A 15,078-nucleotide genomic window follows, 5' to 3' on the forward strand; every position below is an offset into this window, starting at 1 on the left:
TTAAATGAATGTGTGAACATCCAGCAGTAACAGAACATGAGCCTTCATTTGGATGCATGTTTGTCCACATGTAGAGTTTAAATCTAATATTCACTCTCTTTTAACTCACCAACTCCAGAGGAAATATCTGGCTGGGTAGGAAGTAAAAAACAATGAGCTATAAGAGGCTAAAAAGCTCTGTAGAGCTGAGCAGAACTGCTGACTTTGGTGGTGATTATACGTGGACTCATCTCCTCACGTAAGCCCTTAAATAAACAAGCAGTCATGTGATCCATTGTTAACATACAAATATTGATTATAATGGCTTTAATTTAAGATGGACGCTAAAGGGATCTTTTAGTAAAACTTTGAAAATCTTGCAAATAAGGAAATAATAGAATGTAATATATACAATTTTCTATATTTCTTTCATCTTCCTAGCATAATTCTGCTGAATTTTGTTTTTTGTTTTCAATTTTTAAAAAAAACACACTTTTGTCTTTATGTTTCCTTTCCTGTATGACTTCATAAAACGTAAAAATCTAATTTAAACATAACAAAATGATGAGCGCTAGACCTCCCTCTTTTCAACTCTTCAGAATCCCAATATTCCTGAAGGCGCCTGAAGGTAGCATTACTGTGATCGGACTGCTCCTCCTGCAGGGGGCGCTTCATTTACAAGTTTAGTTTTTACTGTAAGTACGTTTAGTAAGTTCACACACACACACACACACACACACACACACACACACACACACACACACACACACACACCTGACCTCATCCAGCCCTGAGAGACTCTCATTTTGTCCTTTCTCTCCACTTTCCAGGAAGAGGAAACTGACCCTGAACTAAACACTGGATGACGTCCTCGCCACGTCCTCATTATCACGACCTCACCTCGCGCTGCTGAAGCTGATCATGGTTAGAGCTTGTGATAAGTTGTCCTTCAAAGAGAGGAGAGCTGTCCGGAAATGGAAATACTAAATGTTTTTTTGAAAATATTACAATAGTGATACCAGTGATAAAAAAAAAAAAAACCAAGATGCTTGATAAAACATCTGGTACTGCTCAGATGGAGAGAATAAAACAGAGGCAACATGCAAAGCAACAATATACTTAATAATAAAATAGGGAAAACTGAAAATAGTCACACACACACACACACTCACACAAAAAAAAACCTCAGAGCTGAAAGGTCAGAGTAAAGTGACACACCCAGATTTTTGGCTTACAGTTTTCCATTTACTGCCAGGCTTCCAAATTTTTCATGTTTGGATTAGAAAAATAAATAGGAGGAAGAGAAGGAGAAACTGTTTACCCAACTAAGAACAATGAGATATAAATACATCAAGGATGTGACATTAAGTAACTTTAAGGGTTTCAGCACTGAGAGCATTATCTGAAGTCACACTTTATTTTATTGGGCTGTAATTTAGCAATAATGCTTTTGAAATTTTCCTGAAGACAGACACATTATTCCTATGCAGATCTCTGCTTATCGAGATCCAGTGATAAACAGGAAAAAGGAAATGCTTTCCCCCATTTTAGCCAAAACACTCAACTGGCCTTGTGAAGTGCTTTGTATAAGTTGGAAGACCGTTGGACTGACAGTGCGCTTTCAGCCAAAATCTCAAGGGCCAAATGTTTATTCTGGCAGCACAAACATCTGCAGTTTGTCAAAGCAAAATGTTCCCCTTTTCTCTTAGTTCCTCCCTTTGCAACTGCAACTTCCCTCAGTGTTTCAATGGCAAACTGAATCAGGGATGAATATTGATTAAAGTGCCTCGCTGATGCCATGAAACAAGCTCCGTCAGCACTGCCACGAAGAGAGAGATTTAAAGTTTTAGTCTCATTATCCACAGCAACTAAAGTACAGTTGAAACTGCATCAGCTGAAAGATGACAAGAGTCTACGATGACATGATCATTACAGTTCATCCAGTGGTTTTCTTTCTCCTTCGTTTGGTCTAAATTACTAATTAGCTTCATTAGTAGCAACGTATAAATACAGTGTCGCATCACTGACAAGTACATTTTTTTGCTTGGCAGCTAATTAAGTCAATCATTTCCATTTTGGGGAATAAGATTCTGTCAAACACAGAGTGCAAACCGAACCTGTTAATCATGATTTTGCAAACACACACACACAAACATCCCACATGTTGCACAAGTCAGACAATGTGCATGCAGCGTTAACGAAGTATCTCAAGAAGTGATCTGTGGTGTGGTGTGAACACACCAGGGAGATGACTCAGTGAAGTCCTTAACAAACCGACGTTCCGCTTCTCGAATACCTTTCACTTCATGAGAGAAGACAGAAGTGACAAAGCAAAAAACGATCAAGGCTCAGCGAAAAAAAGATGGTTTTGATGTGAAATGTGTCATTAAGAATGTGTAAGGGTCGAACGCATATGCATATTATTAATCATTGGTCTTTTAAGATACCATATTATTGTGTACGTGTGTAAAGTTTTTCTCTTCATCCAGTCACACGAGGAATCAGATTGTGAGACGAGCTTGTTAACTGAAACAGCAACACTTTATTGAGGTGTTAACATTCAGATCAAAGTATTTGGCTTTAACTGCGAATGTAAAGCTTTAAACAGCAAAGTTGTGTCTAACACTGTTTAAGATGACTGCTAGCATAAAAATGCTAAGTGCTAACTAAACTCGGTGCATGTGATGTACAAACTTATACAAACAGAACTAACCCTTTCTGCTCTGTGTTTATCATTAGAACATTCAGAAAAATAACTCGTAGAAGCTGTTATTGGACATCATGCCCTCAGCCCACAACCTGAAGGCTTGTCTCCTATCCCCTGACGACCTGTGTGGAGACCACTGAGGTGGTGCCCGACCGGTTTTCCCTGATCTTCAGCTCACGATTCATCTGGCACCAGACGCACTGGTAACACCAAAGTAACTTACAGCAGTCGTCACAGAACGAGCCCTGCGGGAGGAAGAAGAGGGAGAGGTCGGTGAAATTAATGATCTGTGAGAGGAACATCTGTTTCTTCAGCAGCTACGACTGAAAAAGACAAATTTCTCGTTAATATGTAACTCCTCAGTTTCTCTCTTCAATCAGAAGAATAATAAGTTACCAGCGAAGTGTTTGTGTCACAGTAATGTGTTGCTTCACTTGTAGGCTGTTTATTAAAACTTACATTTTGTCTTTATCTTCTTTACTTACTCATCTTGTCATGTTTTATTCTTTAGCTTAGCTTTGTGGAATAAGGGCCTGTTTGTCCAACACAGTGATCTCTTCACTTAAATCAGCATATTACTTGCATTTTACACTGAAATCTAGAGGAAACTACTTATTTCATAAGTAATAAAATAGCCATTTTCTAACCTTCCTGACATTATTTCACTTTGAAGTCTCTCAAATTTGCTAACGGAGCGTTTTCTATCTTAATTTGGAATAGTTTCCCATCATGGGATCAATAAAGTTTTATCTTATCTTGTGCGGCCCCCTGTAACTTTTATTTTGAAAAGTGCTATATTGATCCACCTTTACTCAAGTATTCCTCTATGACACCTGCTCCAAATGACACCAGTCGGCTTAAGAGTAACCACTGTTGTGTAACTGTGTGCAAATATGCACACTGTACAGAATTAAGGTTGAATAATTGAGGAACTACAAATACAGCTTTTCTGGGTGGATGTCCTTTACTTTAATTTGTGCTGCGACACAATGACACGTTAATTTACCGCACTCTTCTTTATGCTCCTTCGAATAAAAACCCTCTTTAAGGATGAAACCAAAATCATAATTTATCAGAAAAATTGTTTTTTTGGGGGGGGCACCCACTCTCCCCCCATCCTCCCCAAGTCAGTCTTACAGGGATGTTGTAGCGCTCTCGAATGGAGGAGCGGAGCATGCAGGACACCACACAGCAGATGTCGAGCATTGGCATGCAGAGGCACCAGCCATGGTCAGAAGCTGTCTGACACTGCATGCAGGGGAAGCAGAAAAAACCGCAGCAACCTGGAGGGCAGAAGAGAGGAGAAAAAATTACTTTATTAAGACATAACATCAAGGTAAACGTTCAGCACGACTGAATATTGTGTTGAAAACTTGTCTTGAATTTCTCACAAATGTCTAATTTTTCCCAGAACACAGTGGCCACCACAGTGGCTTTTAAGAGGAAATGGACCAGTTTCACACACAGATGAAAAGTGAGTTCACTGGTAATGCAGAGTGCTACCCGTCCTGTGAAAACAGTTGTTATCTGCAGCTCTGGAGGAGCTTTATCAGGTGGTAAAATAACCCTGATGGTGTCTCAGTAAGTGTGTAGGTTTGGTTTCAGAGGAGGGAGGGCTGGAGGGGCACAATGAAATAAATATGTGCTATTCAGAGTAGCAATTATATACGTATTTATTTTCTCCACGTATATACATTAAATCAACCCAGCAAATAAAATAATGCTAATAAGGCCATGTAAACCTCTGTATTGTTGATGCATTAATCATAAATCATTTTCAGTTTCCTTTATAGATATCTGATCCTTTTTAATGACTGAATGAATATTAGCAGTCACTGAAAATGTTAACCTAAAAATGTTGCCTTTAATTCAGCCCCAAGTGGTTTCTGATAGTTTTCCTTCCAGGCTGCCAACAACCTTCACCTATAAAGCGGCAGCATTCAAGCTCTGTCCTTGTATGTCAGCTTGGAGATCGAATTTATTACAGAAGGTATTTGTCACAGTTAAGCAGCACTGAGTATCAATGATGTGGGTTGATTTTTCAAGAAAAGAGGACTAACAAGAAAGATGCTATTGGCTGAATTGTCGGGAATGCTTTCACATTTTTGAAGCTTGACTCATACTTGGGACTAAAAGCCAGGATATCTCTGCCTCTGCTGCTTGGTTTAACCCATTCCTTTTGAAGTCTGTCTCTTGTGAGTCTACCAACTTTACAGAAGTGAAACAAACAAACAAACAACAATTGCTTAATAACTACTTTCAATTTCTCAGGCTTTCTATTGTCCCACAGTAAGGAAAAAAGCTCATATTTAATGATTTTTTCTGATGTGACAAATCAAAATAAATGAGGTTTCAAATCTTACATTTTTTTTATGTTTCCAAAATCAAGAATTACCTTAAGCCTCAGCTTTTATGTCCTCAAAATACTCAGAAAATTGGAAATTTGAATGTCTACTTTTCTCGCACAACTAGGCAAACTTCAACTGGTAGTGAAGCTTGTCAAGATGTGTTGACTTTGCTTTGTCATGCAATATTGCACTTTAAGCTGGGAAACCAGTGATCTGCAGCCCACTTATTAATGTCAAAATTTCAAAGTGGCTCACTGAGTATAGCTGGACAACAATTGGGGAACATTTAAGTGCATCCAGTAAGTTGAAAACAACATTTGTGGTGAATGACACAAATTGGGTTCACAGAATCATTTGCTTGATTTACTTACAGGTGCCCATATCATTGCAGCAATCGCACAGGCCACTGCTCCATGTCCCAGGGCTTTGGCTGGTGGTTGTCATTGTCACCACATGGGATGGTTGCTGGTGGACAGCCATGCCTGGAGGATACAAGATGGAAATGGGGAGACCGGCAAGGGGCACAGGGGACTGCTCCATACACAGGAATCGCTGCATTATGATCAAGGTTGTTCAATAGGATGTGGTGTTGCTCCTACAACATGTATCTCCAGATGTTTTCTGGCTAAACTACGAGAAAGACCTACTGTTGTTCACACACAACTCCCTATACCATGTGTTCATGACCACATCTTTATCGTTATTAAAGAATACATTCAAGAAGAGCCTTTAAACAGAGTTGCCGTGAATGTGCTGGTATTAAAGCTAACCTTGTGATGGACCGGCAACTCGTGCAGTGTGTTGTCCTGCATTTAAAGCAGTAGCATCTCCACACTCAGTCCTCTTTGACCAGTAATCAGAATAGATTTTTGCAATGCAGTCATAAGGACAAAGCAAGCGCAAAATGCACATTTCTTTCACGTCTCTCAGTGACAGAAATTATGTGACATCCAAAATAAACCCTGTATTTTATGATCACCACTAAATCTTGTGGGGGTCTTCCCAGAAGACTGGAGGCTGTTACTGCAGTATATGAATACCCATAGTTTTGGAATGAGGTGTTTAACAAACACATCTGGTAGGTGTGGACAAAATGACTATACACACCATGAGACCTAACATTTAACATTTTACTTTCTTGCATGGTTATTTTATCCTTCGCAAATTTCTAAAAAGACATTGAAAGAAATTAGTTTACCCGTATTGCCTACCACTAATGTTCAGGTGTCCTTGTACTTTACCTGAACATTTTAGTTATATTTGGGACTATAGGCTACTTTAAAATGGCTTTTAGTCAGCTAACAAAACAATGTCAACCGTATCTAATACCAGAAATATCAGTTTGAGTTAAATAAGTCTACGCATATGCTTAGATAGTCCTTCATCCTGGAATATAGCTAAATAAAACTTGACTCAAAACATTTTTTACTACACAAAACAAAGTGCGCTCGACTTTGGCTGCTATATGCCATGGTTCAGTGATTATGCCCCATCTAAAACTAGCTAAGACCAATGCTAACGCATGTAGCGTTAACCACCTAGCGGTCATCTTTGGCTAACGTTAGCTCTGCCAAGTGCGGCAGTAGCTTGAAGATTCAAACACAATTTTTCAGCATTAAATGTTATAAGTCATTTATTTCCTGAATCCTGGCGGCAGTTTAAGCCTTGTGTTAGGCTCCTCTGGGTTTATTTATCCTATAGGAAAATCAAATCTTCACATGCCACCTAGCTAGCTAACGTGTTTCTCACCTCGGCTAGCAGTTAGTTGCTCGCGCTGTCAATCATAGCTGTATTAGACCTCACTATTAGAAAAACACTTTAAGTCACACGTTTGTGTCATATACTAATATATCATCAGCATTTTTCCTCATCTTATTTCCTCACAGACTGCACCCAGTCCTCAGTTTATGAATTCCTGACAAAAACTGGGCTTCAACATATTGTACATTTATATAACGTTAGCTACCCTAGCTAGTTAAGACCCATTAGATTGCTAAATAGCTTGGGAGTTAAGAGTAAATTGGTGAAAAACTTTTTAAAAATGCGTCAAAATGTAACTTATTTTAAATACCATGATGCAGGAAGCAGGTTTCCATTGCTCTAGTGAAAAGCAAATGCAGCTAAGGCAGTCAAATATCGTTCAATAACTTTTCCTCAGTTATAACCTGATCTAACCTGATTGGAATTGCATGTAATGGTTGATAAAGTTTCGGTTTTTTTCCAGCTTAAGCAAAGGAACGTCATGGTTAATATGCTGGGGCCAGCTGGCCATTGAGGGTTTTCACATTAACATATTAAGCACATTAACAGGATAAACTCACAGCAACCTGTTCTTTCTGACTTCGAGCTGTTTTATCTGCTTTTTATTGATGTAATTGGCAAGTGAATTAGCAGCAATAAGATAAACCAATAAGAACAATGTGATAAATTAGTTATTATAATGGGTAATACGGAGGTTTAACATCAGCCAAAGACTATTAATGCTAATATGCAAACTTTTTCTTACCTTTTGTCTGATTCCGTGAGGGGGAAAAACTGAAAAGTGCGGCAGTCAGTCACTCAGAGGATATGAGCAGAGAAAGTGTGGGCTCTGCTTGATGTTTCTGATTCTCAAGAACAGTCAGCCCCCTCCCTGCAAACCACACACAAACAGCCCCATGAACAGGAAGCAAGAGTAAAAAAAAGTACAAAACATGAACCATGGCACGCGAAGTTTCACACATCATTGTGCACCTGACACGTGAACGCTACTTTGCAAGTGAAAATTCAGACCAACAGGTGAGGAGGGAAATTCACGCAACCATTTCAGCTATGAATAATGGCCAGAGCAGTTGGCTGATTCGACTTTATAATGGTGCAAAGTGCTTGACACAAGTCTGACCAACTAAAGACAAAAGAAAATGTCAAGTAAAATTATATGAATAAGATTAAATTCAACACACAAATGATAAAATGCAATAGAGGCATGACCTCTAAATTACCTCTAAATACCTGCATACTTCTATATTAGATCATGAAGCACAAAGAATGGCTGCTGAACTGGTATCACGCTGGATCAATTAATGAAATACGCATGAGATGAAATTAAAAATGAAGCACATCTGTTTCATTACGCCTGAAATGAAAACTGCATTATGGGGCTCCATGAAGGTTGCTGCATTCACGTATAGTCGGACATGCGAACATTGCATCTGCGAACAAACTGTCAGAAGGGACTGGGAGAGGGACCATGTCAACGGGATTTTAAGCATAATAGCTAACCTAAACAGTCTCTCATATGAATATTAAACTGAAGTCTACCTTTTATGATTCCTGCATGTGTTTTATTATTATTTTTATTGTTGATGTATGTGAACAGCATTCAGTGTTTTTTAATTAATTGAAGACCCCCATCATTATTGGTGCACTGTGAAATTTCTCATAACAAATATCCATAATTATTGGAGCTATATTCATATCTGTTAGTGATGGGAATTCCGGCTCTTTCGGCTCCCAAGTGGCTCCTCAGATTTTTTGTTGCTTACATTCATTTATTACTGTGCTGTGCACTCTAGGTGGCGTAATGGGCTCAGGAATAAGTAGGCGTTGATGTCTATTTCTGAGCGATAGCAAGAATATCTCACTCAGTATATGAAGCTCTCATTATGCGCTGGTGGATCATCTAAAAGCAGGCTTTTGTTATACAGTCTACTGGTGATCCATTTTAAACTTTTTATATTTTATCTAAAACTAGGCATTTTGTACCAAAATAAAAATAAAACTTTTCATGGAAGAAACCTCAGGAAGAGCCACAGAGGAGGGTCCATTTCCCAGGATGGACGGGCATGCAACACATGTCGCCTGAGTAACACCTTGGAGACCTGGAAGACAAGCCACACAAAAACAATCAGCCAAAGAAATATGACAACGTACACAAACACTGATGAACAATATTTACATAAGGAAGGAGGACAGGGCATAAACACAGAGGAGGCAGCAGAGCATTCATACAGAGGGTCAGAGGAGTCAGGCTGGCCCTGCACACTCATACAGGTAAATATATTCATTCAGCCTGATGAGGACAGTGTGTCTCAGAGGAGGGTGGCATCAAAGTGAAACGTCTAACAGCTACCAGGCATCCTGTTTCTGCACCGTGGGTGAGTTTAGATGGCACAGAGCAGTTTCAGAGAGGACAGAGTCCACTTTGAATTCGACTGAACATGACGTGTAAAAATTGTGGAGATTTAACCTGTAAGCTTTTTCAGAATTCATTTGGCTAAATCAGAAATCAATCAGAAAATAAGAAAATCCAAATAAATTATTTAGCTGATTATAATTAAACATTAAAGAAGATTAGAAAAAGTTAGAGGCCCAAGAGCAATGATGTGGGACCTACATCGTGTGTGCGAGAGAGAGAGAGAGAGAGAGAGAGAGAGAGAGAGAGAGAGAGAGAGAGAGTGTGTGAAGTGAGCGTTTGATCATATTGAGTCATTCGTCAGGGGAAGAGCAGTGAGGGAGGATCATGCAGCCAACAAGCTTTCTGTCCCATCAGCTCCACTGCTATCATCATCATCATCATCATCATCATCATGCTATAAATCCATCCAAACCCAGCTGAGGAACGATGTCAGCAAATAACACCACGTGGGGGACAGAGGTGAGGGACTACACCTGCGTGCGCTTCTACGTGTCCACCGTGTCCTTCTCGGTGCTGCTTATCTTCAACATCATCATCAACTCGACCATCCTTCGAGTGGAGCATCTGCGGAGCCATGCCCGCTTCGTGCTGGTGTTCCACCTGCTGCTGTCCGCCCTGGTTTACCTGGGGATGAGCAGCGTCTTCCACTACCAGATGCACCTGCACGCACGGCCGGGCCGCTCCGCCTGCCTGGCCATGATCACCATCCTGATCAGCAGCGCCTCCAACACCCTCCTCACGCTCACGGCGATGGCGTTGGACCGCTACTGCGCCGTGTGCCACCCGATGCGCTACACCTCCAAATGCACCCCCGGGTACTGGCCCTGGCTGCTGGGTGTGCTCACCTGGCTCGTGGCTCTGGTTATTCCCCTCAGTGTGCTCCTGCACCCGGACCCCCAAAACACCAGGGCCGACTATGACGGGGAGTGCGGGCCGGAGCAGCTGAGGAAAGGCGAACTGCAGAAGGTGCTGTTCATAGGTCTGTGCACGCTGCTCATCCTGTACAGCTACGTGAGGATACTGATGGAGGGGCGGCGGTTAGGGGTGCTGAATCGGCGCAACCGGGCCGGCTGCAGGACTATCGCCCTGCACGGCAGCCAGCTGGCGGTGTTCATCCTGCCTAACTTTGTGAACTTCGTGCTGACGATGCTGTACAAACGGGGGCTCATTAAGCCAGAGACTAAAGAGCTGTCAGCCGTGGTTGTCTTCGCGTTCTTCAGCTTGGCGCAGTGCGTTGCGCCGGTTGTGTACGGCTTGCGCAAAGAGGAACTTCTGGAGCAGTTGAGTCACAGGTTCCCCTGCTGTTCCCGATACTTAAAGAATGTCCTGGGCTGGACTGTGCACGTCAACTGGACACACGGCCACCACATAGCACGGTATGCCCCACTGGACGCACACATTACAATTTGTTTTGGACTTAAAACTTGTAACTAATGACTTACTAGTGAGAGAAACTCTTGGGTTGCCAGTTTGCTTGTCATTACAAGATCCAGGAAGCCTTGCTTGATTATAATGGTGCAGGTATCCAAAAACCAAGGCTCTGCTTCAGTTCAAGTGATACTATTAATTTATTCTTCAAGCATCCATGCTGACAAACAGAGCGATGCTGGTCTACTCTTCATCAGGGTGTGACAAACATAATTAGCCTCAATGATAAACCAGCCGTGAGTGGCACACATGGGGCCCGTTACATAGGGTAACCCATAGAGGGCGCCTCCAAACAAAAACATGGGCCCCCACACATGCCAGTAAAGTCTAAATGTACAGTAAGGTATAATAACAAGAAATACTTTATATTAAGTGAACAGATATTGAATCCTGACAAATACTACTAAGCAATAATGTTCAATAAAAAAAACTAAAAAAGTAGTCCTTGAATACCACTCAAGTATACTTGAAGTATAAATAGTATACTAAATTGGCTTTTTATGAACTTTAAGTGTACTGAAGTAAACCAGTGAAAATCAGGATTCATGAGCATTCAAAACACACCTGCAGTACAATTGTATTATATCACCAGTGTGTTGGAAATATACTTAAATATACTAAAAATGAAGTGAAATGAAAGTAAACTTTAAGTAAACATGCTAATAGTGCCCTACTAAGGACCTGAAAATAAGTATCCTTTTCATCAGTACACATTATTTCTGTTAAAAGTATTTGTAATTAAGTGCACTTTTTATAAGTGCTTTGAAATACCACTTTAAGCATATTTTTAATACATTTAAGTAGAACTTTATGACAAGTATTTAAAAGTACACTTTGTAAAATATGTCACATGTACTTTAAATTGAGCACAAAAGTTAAAGTGTACTTGTAATGACTTTTCTGTACTATATTAACAATGAACTCTATTAGCTTCAGTTAAGACATAAATACGTACAAGAAAAACCAGCATAAAGGTGATGTGCGAGAGAGAGAGACGTGCAGTGAAGGAGCAAGTGACACTAAGTACTTTTACAGCGTAAGAAGACCAGTCATTAATACATGCTCACGAGTTTCTCACTTTATGAATCATGTAGTCTGCAGCTATGAAGTTCTGAATAAGGACGACTTCACGGCATGCGTACGTCACCTGGTGATACTCCATCAGTGAAAGCTAGTCATCTCCAATATGTTTATTAGTCATGTACAAGAGATTTTTCACACTTGGCCTAATTAACCAAGTCTGCCGTTGTAAATGTTATTAAAAACCACTGAGTTTCAAAACACATGTCATTTTGCAGATTTATGCACGTGGGCATCTGCATATGGAAAAAATATAACAAGTAGGAAAAAATTAGCTCGATTGAAGTTTCACACAAAGTCACAAGAAACATCTGAACACATGTAAGGCCACCACCGGTCCAAGGTTAGCATAGCTTAGCATGAATACCTGTAACAGGGGAAACAGCTAACCTGGCTCTGTCCAAAGGTAACAAAATCTACCCGCACATCCAAAGCTCACTAATTAACCTGTTACGTCTCGTTTGATTAAGATGTACAAAACACAAAGTGTAAAAGCAACAGTTTAAGGTTTTATGGGAGGTTACGCGCTGGATTGTTTCATGGCTGGGAGCAGTGACTTCCTGGAGTCTCTGTACAGATAACATAAAAGAGACAATGAGCTTCAGAGGCGCCAGGTGGATTTTGTGACTATTAGGGGAGCTGTTTTCCAATGTTTCCACTCTTTATGCTAAGCTAAGCTAACCGACTGCTGGTTGTATATTTAATTAAAAAACAAAATTTGAATACTAAAATTCTCAGTTATGAAATTTTAGTGCAGACACCTCAGTAGGTCTCCCTAAGAGCTTGTGACCCACATTCACTTCATATTCACTACTGCCTTATTTAACTGTTATTGAACACAGCTTTATACAGTATTTATCAGCATTGATTTAACTTAATTGGCCGATCCTTCAGTAAAAATAGTATACATTTAGTATCCAGAAAGTTGTAACCAGGTCATGTGAAACGTTGCAAAGAAGCACTGAATGCAGCAGCTTAAATGAAAATGTAAATCTTTTTAAGGAGGATGATTAATAGTAAGATTAGTCACTTCACTGAAATGAACGTGTGAAACAAACTGATTTGCTTAAGGTTCAGTGTTAGAGTGACTATTTTTACTACTATGACGAAAAGAGTAATTCAAATGGACGTGGCTTTAGGATTTCTGCCTGAAACTGCAGCGGATCATGAAATGCTTGTCTTTTAAGAGTTTCGGTAACTTAAGCGTGTTGGACAGAAACAGCGGGAGTTCACTGCTGAACCTAAAGTGTTATTTCAGGCTCTTCTTACTCTCTTTTTCCCCTCAGGGAGCGAACGCTGACAGCTCAGACGATCATCTCCCTGGAGGCCCCGCAAACCTCAGAGGCAGAGGAAACAAGACCGATGTCAGTCATGAGTTCCTCACATGACTTCGACTCATGCCAAGGCGATGCGGACAGTGCCTGATGAGGAAAAGTGGGTCACTGTCGGGATCCCGAAGGCCAAGGGAACATGTGGATAAGTGGCTGGTGATCTCAGCTGAGGCCTGAAAGGAACTTAAGGAAAACACCTCGGACATGAAAATCCAGATCTACCAGGGTTTGTTCCTCACTTCGGACCTGGATGTGCATCACTGTCAGGACATCAGCATGTTTATATGTTGCTCTATTCTTGACCTTTTGTTGGGGAAGCACACACTGGAGCTGCCCAGAAGATACCAACCAAGAACAATATGGTTTCAGAAGAAGTGGGCAGTTCTCTTATCGGCAATTTTCCCGGCTGGCCCAGGGACTCAAGCCCACTTCTCTGACCTCTGCTGCAGACAGCCCTGCAGCATTTGGGATTAAAATGACTGAGCTGGCGGATATATTTAAGCATGCAGTGTGGTGAATGTTGGTCCCATACGCTCTTAACCTTGTGGATATTAAAAACTGTGAATTTAATAATGTACATGAATATTTGCAGCATCCTGCAGATATATGAAGTTTTGACAATAAGTAACCTTTTAGTAAATATTTGTCGTCGGCTGATCAGATTTAGTAATCATTTTGAGAAGTATGTTCAGCTTTCTAAATGAGAATCAGACGTAGATGAGTCCGATATGTCTCTCATATCTGTCCGTTAAATATGTGTTGTGCAGGCGGACAACTGGCCAAAGTCTTGTTTTGAGTGTCAATACAAGTGATAACAGGACTGATACCAAGAAAATTGGATCTATTTTTGGCCCATGAATGTGCTGCCATCATCTCATTAGTACATAAAATTTACACAATAAACATTTGTAATTACCCATAAGAGTTTTTTTTTTCCATTTCATCATAAACATAACTAAGTAATACAAAGAAAAAGTGCCCAATGTTTCGCAAATTGTCAATTAAAAATATTCAGACATAGCCCAATAATAATGCATTCATCTCATAAATTACATTAGCTGCTTTTGATAGTATAAAGTGTCAACATTGGTATTAATATTTGTAATTTTGGCTGTGGACAAGCTAACGGAAGCTGTTAGCTTAGCTTAAAGAGGCAGGAAACAGCTAGCCTGTCCAAATGTTTCCAAAAAAAAAAAAAAAAAGTTTACGAGCACATCCGAAGCTCACTAATCTCACAAATGGTCATTTTCACATAAACACAGATAAAATGTGTTCATTGGTTAGCTTTAGCGATGCTGGTGGGCAGATTTTGCATGGTTCGACGTGAGTCTTGCTAGCTAGCTTCTAGTATGCTAGTTGCAATTTGCTAAGCTAACTGTATCCTGGCTTTAGCTTCACGTTCAACATGCATGAGTGTTATTGTTGACAATTTTATCATCCACCCAACTCTGTGCAACGACGCTAAAAAAAGAAAATCGTATAATTATTGGATATTTTCTACAAAGAGGGACTGTCGCGTTGGTTGACCTGTGTCAGTGGCTGCTGAGCTCCCCAGTTGAGCTTTTACTCAGACGGACTCGAGCACGTCGGGGAAATTCTAACACGTTAACCGCAGAGCTCCTGAAGCGCCGGCACAGCCCTCTTTGTCTCAGTCTAGCACCCACAGCAGAGACACTAGTCAAGTCAGATATGTATCTGAGGGCAGGAAGGGGTTCCTGTTTTTACCTCACAGCAGCACCACTGCACCGGCAGCCATCTGCCCTGGAAGAGCCTTCAGCTGCAGAAGTGAAAGCAGAGGTGTATGAATACAACAGAATAGGAAGTGAGTTTCCCGGGCAAACTGATGCTTCGGGTGGTTTTTTTTTAGCTTGTTTGTTTTTTTTTTTTGCTGAGCTTCAACATTTCATTTTTTTTTTTTTCATGGCTACAAAAGAAGAAGAAACCAGAAATAAAGTCAGTGTAGTTCGGTGCATTAATTGCCACACTCATAACTCTGGAGGCAACAGCTGTACCGCAAATCTACTCAGG

General features: G+C 40.5%; 2 protein-coding genes across 2 annotated transcripts; one reads left to right on the forward strand and one right to left on the reverse strand.

Moving 5' to 3' along the window:
- Positions 1 to 2,486: 2,486 nt before the first annotated feature.
- Positions 2,487 to 10,329, reverse strand: ponzr1 (plac8 onzin related protein 1). Its single transcript, XM_076724298.1, has 6 exons — positions 9,685 to 10,329; positions 8,812 to 8,894; positions 7,541 to 7,666; positions 5,406 to 5,516; positions 3,824 to 3,969; positions 2,487 to 2,931 (listed from the first exon to the last, which is right to left on the reverse strand). The coding sequence occupies exons 4-6, from the start codon at positions 5,512 to 5,514 to the stop codon at positions 2,794 to 2,796; spliced, it is 393 nt and encodes a 130-aa protein (XP_076580413.1). The 5' UTR covers positions 5,515 to 5,516; positions 7,541 to 7,666; positions 8,812 to 8,894; positions 9,685 to 10,329; the 3' UTR covers positions 2,487 to 2,793.
- LOC143316704 (odorant receptor 131-2) lies at positions 9,504 to 13,969 on the forward strand. Its single transcript, XM_076724297.1, has 2 exons — positions 9,504 to 10,587; positions 13,006 to 13,969. Exons 1-2 carry the CDS (start codon positions 9,638 to 9,640, stop codon positions 13,142 to 13,144), a joined length of 1,089 nt encoding a protein of 362 aa, XP_076580412.1. The 5' UTR covers positions 9,504 to 9,637; the 3' UTR covers positions 13,145 to 13,969.
- Positions 13,970 to 15,078: the final 1,109 nt, after the last annotated feature.

The sequence above is a fragment of the Chaetodon auriga genome, chromosome 24 (assembly GCF_051107435.1).
Source record: "Chaetodon auriga isolate fChaAug3 chromosome 24, fChaAug3.hap1, whole genome shotgun sequence".
Classification (NCBI taxonomy): Eukaryota; Metazoa; Chordata; class Actinopteri; order Chaetodontiformes; family Chaetodontidae; genus Chaetodon; species Chaetodon auriga.

Coding starts and splice junctions, on each gene's coding strand:
- ponzr1 (XM_076724298.1), bottom strand. CDS start 5,514: ATGGCTGTCCACCAGCAACCATCCCATGTGGTGACAATGACAACCACC. Junction 3,970..5,405: donor CTGCAATGATATGGGCACCT/GTAAGTAAATCA, acceptor TCTGCCCTCCAG/GTTGCTGCGGTTTTTTCTGC. Junction 2,932..3,823: donor GAGAGCGCTACAACATCCCT/GTAAGACTGACT, acceptor TTCCTCCCGCAG/GGCTCGTTCTGTGACGACTG.
- LOC143316704 (XM_076724297.1), top strand. CDS start 9,638: ATGTCAGCAAATAACACCACGTGGGGGACAGAGGTGAGGGACTACACC. Junction 10,588..13,005: donor CACGGCCACCACATAGCACG/GTATGCCCCACT, acceptor TTTTCCCCTCAG/GGAGCGAACGCTGACAGCTC.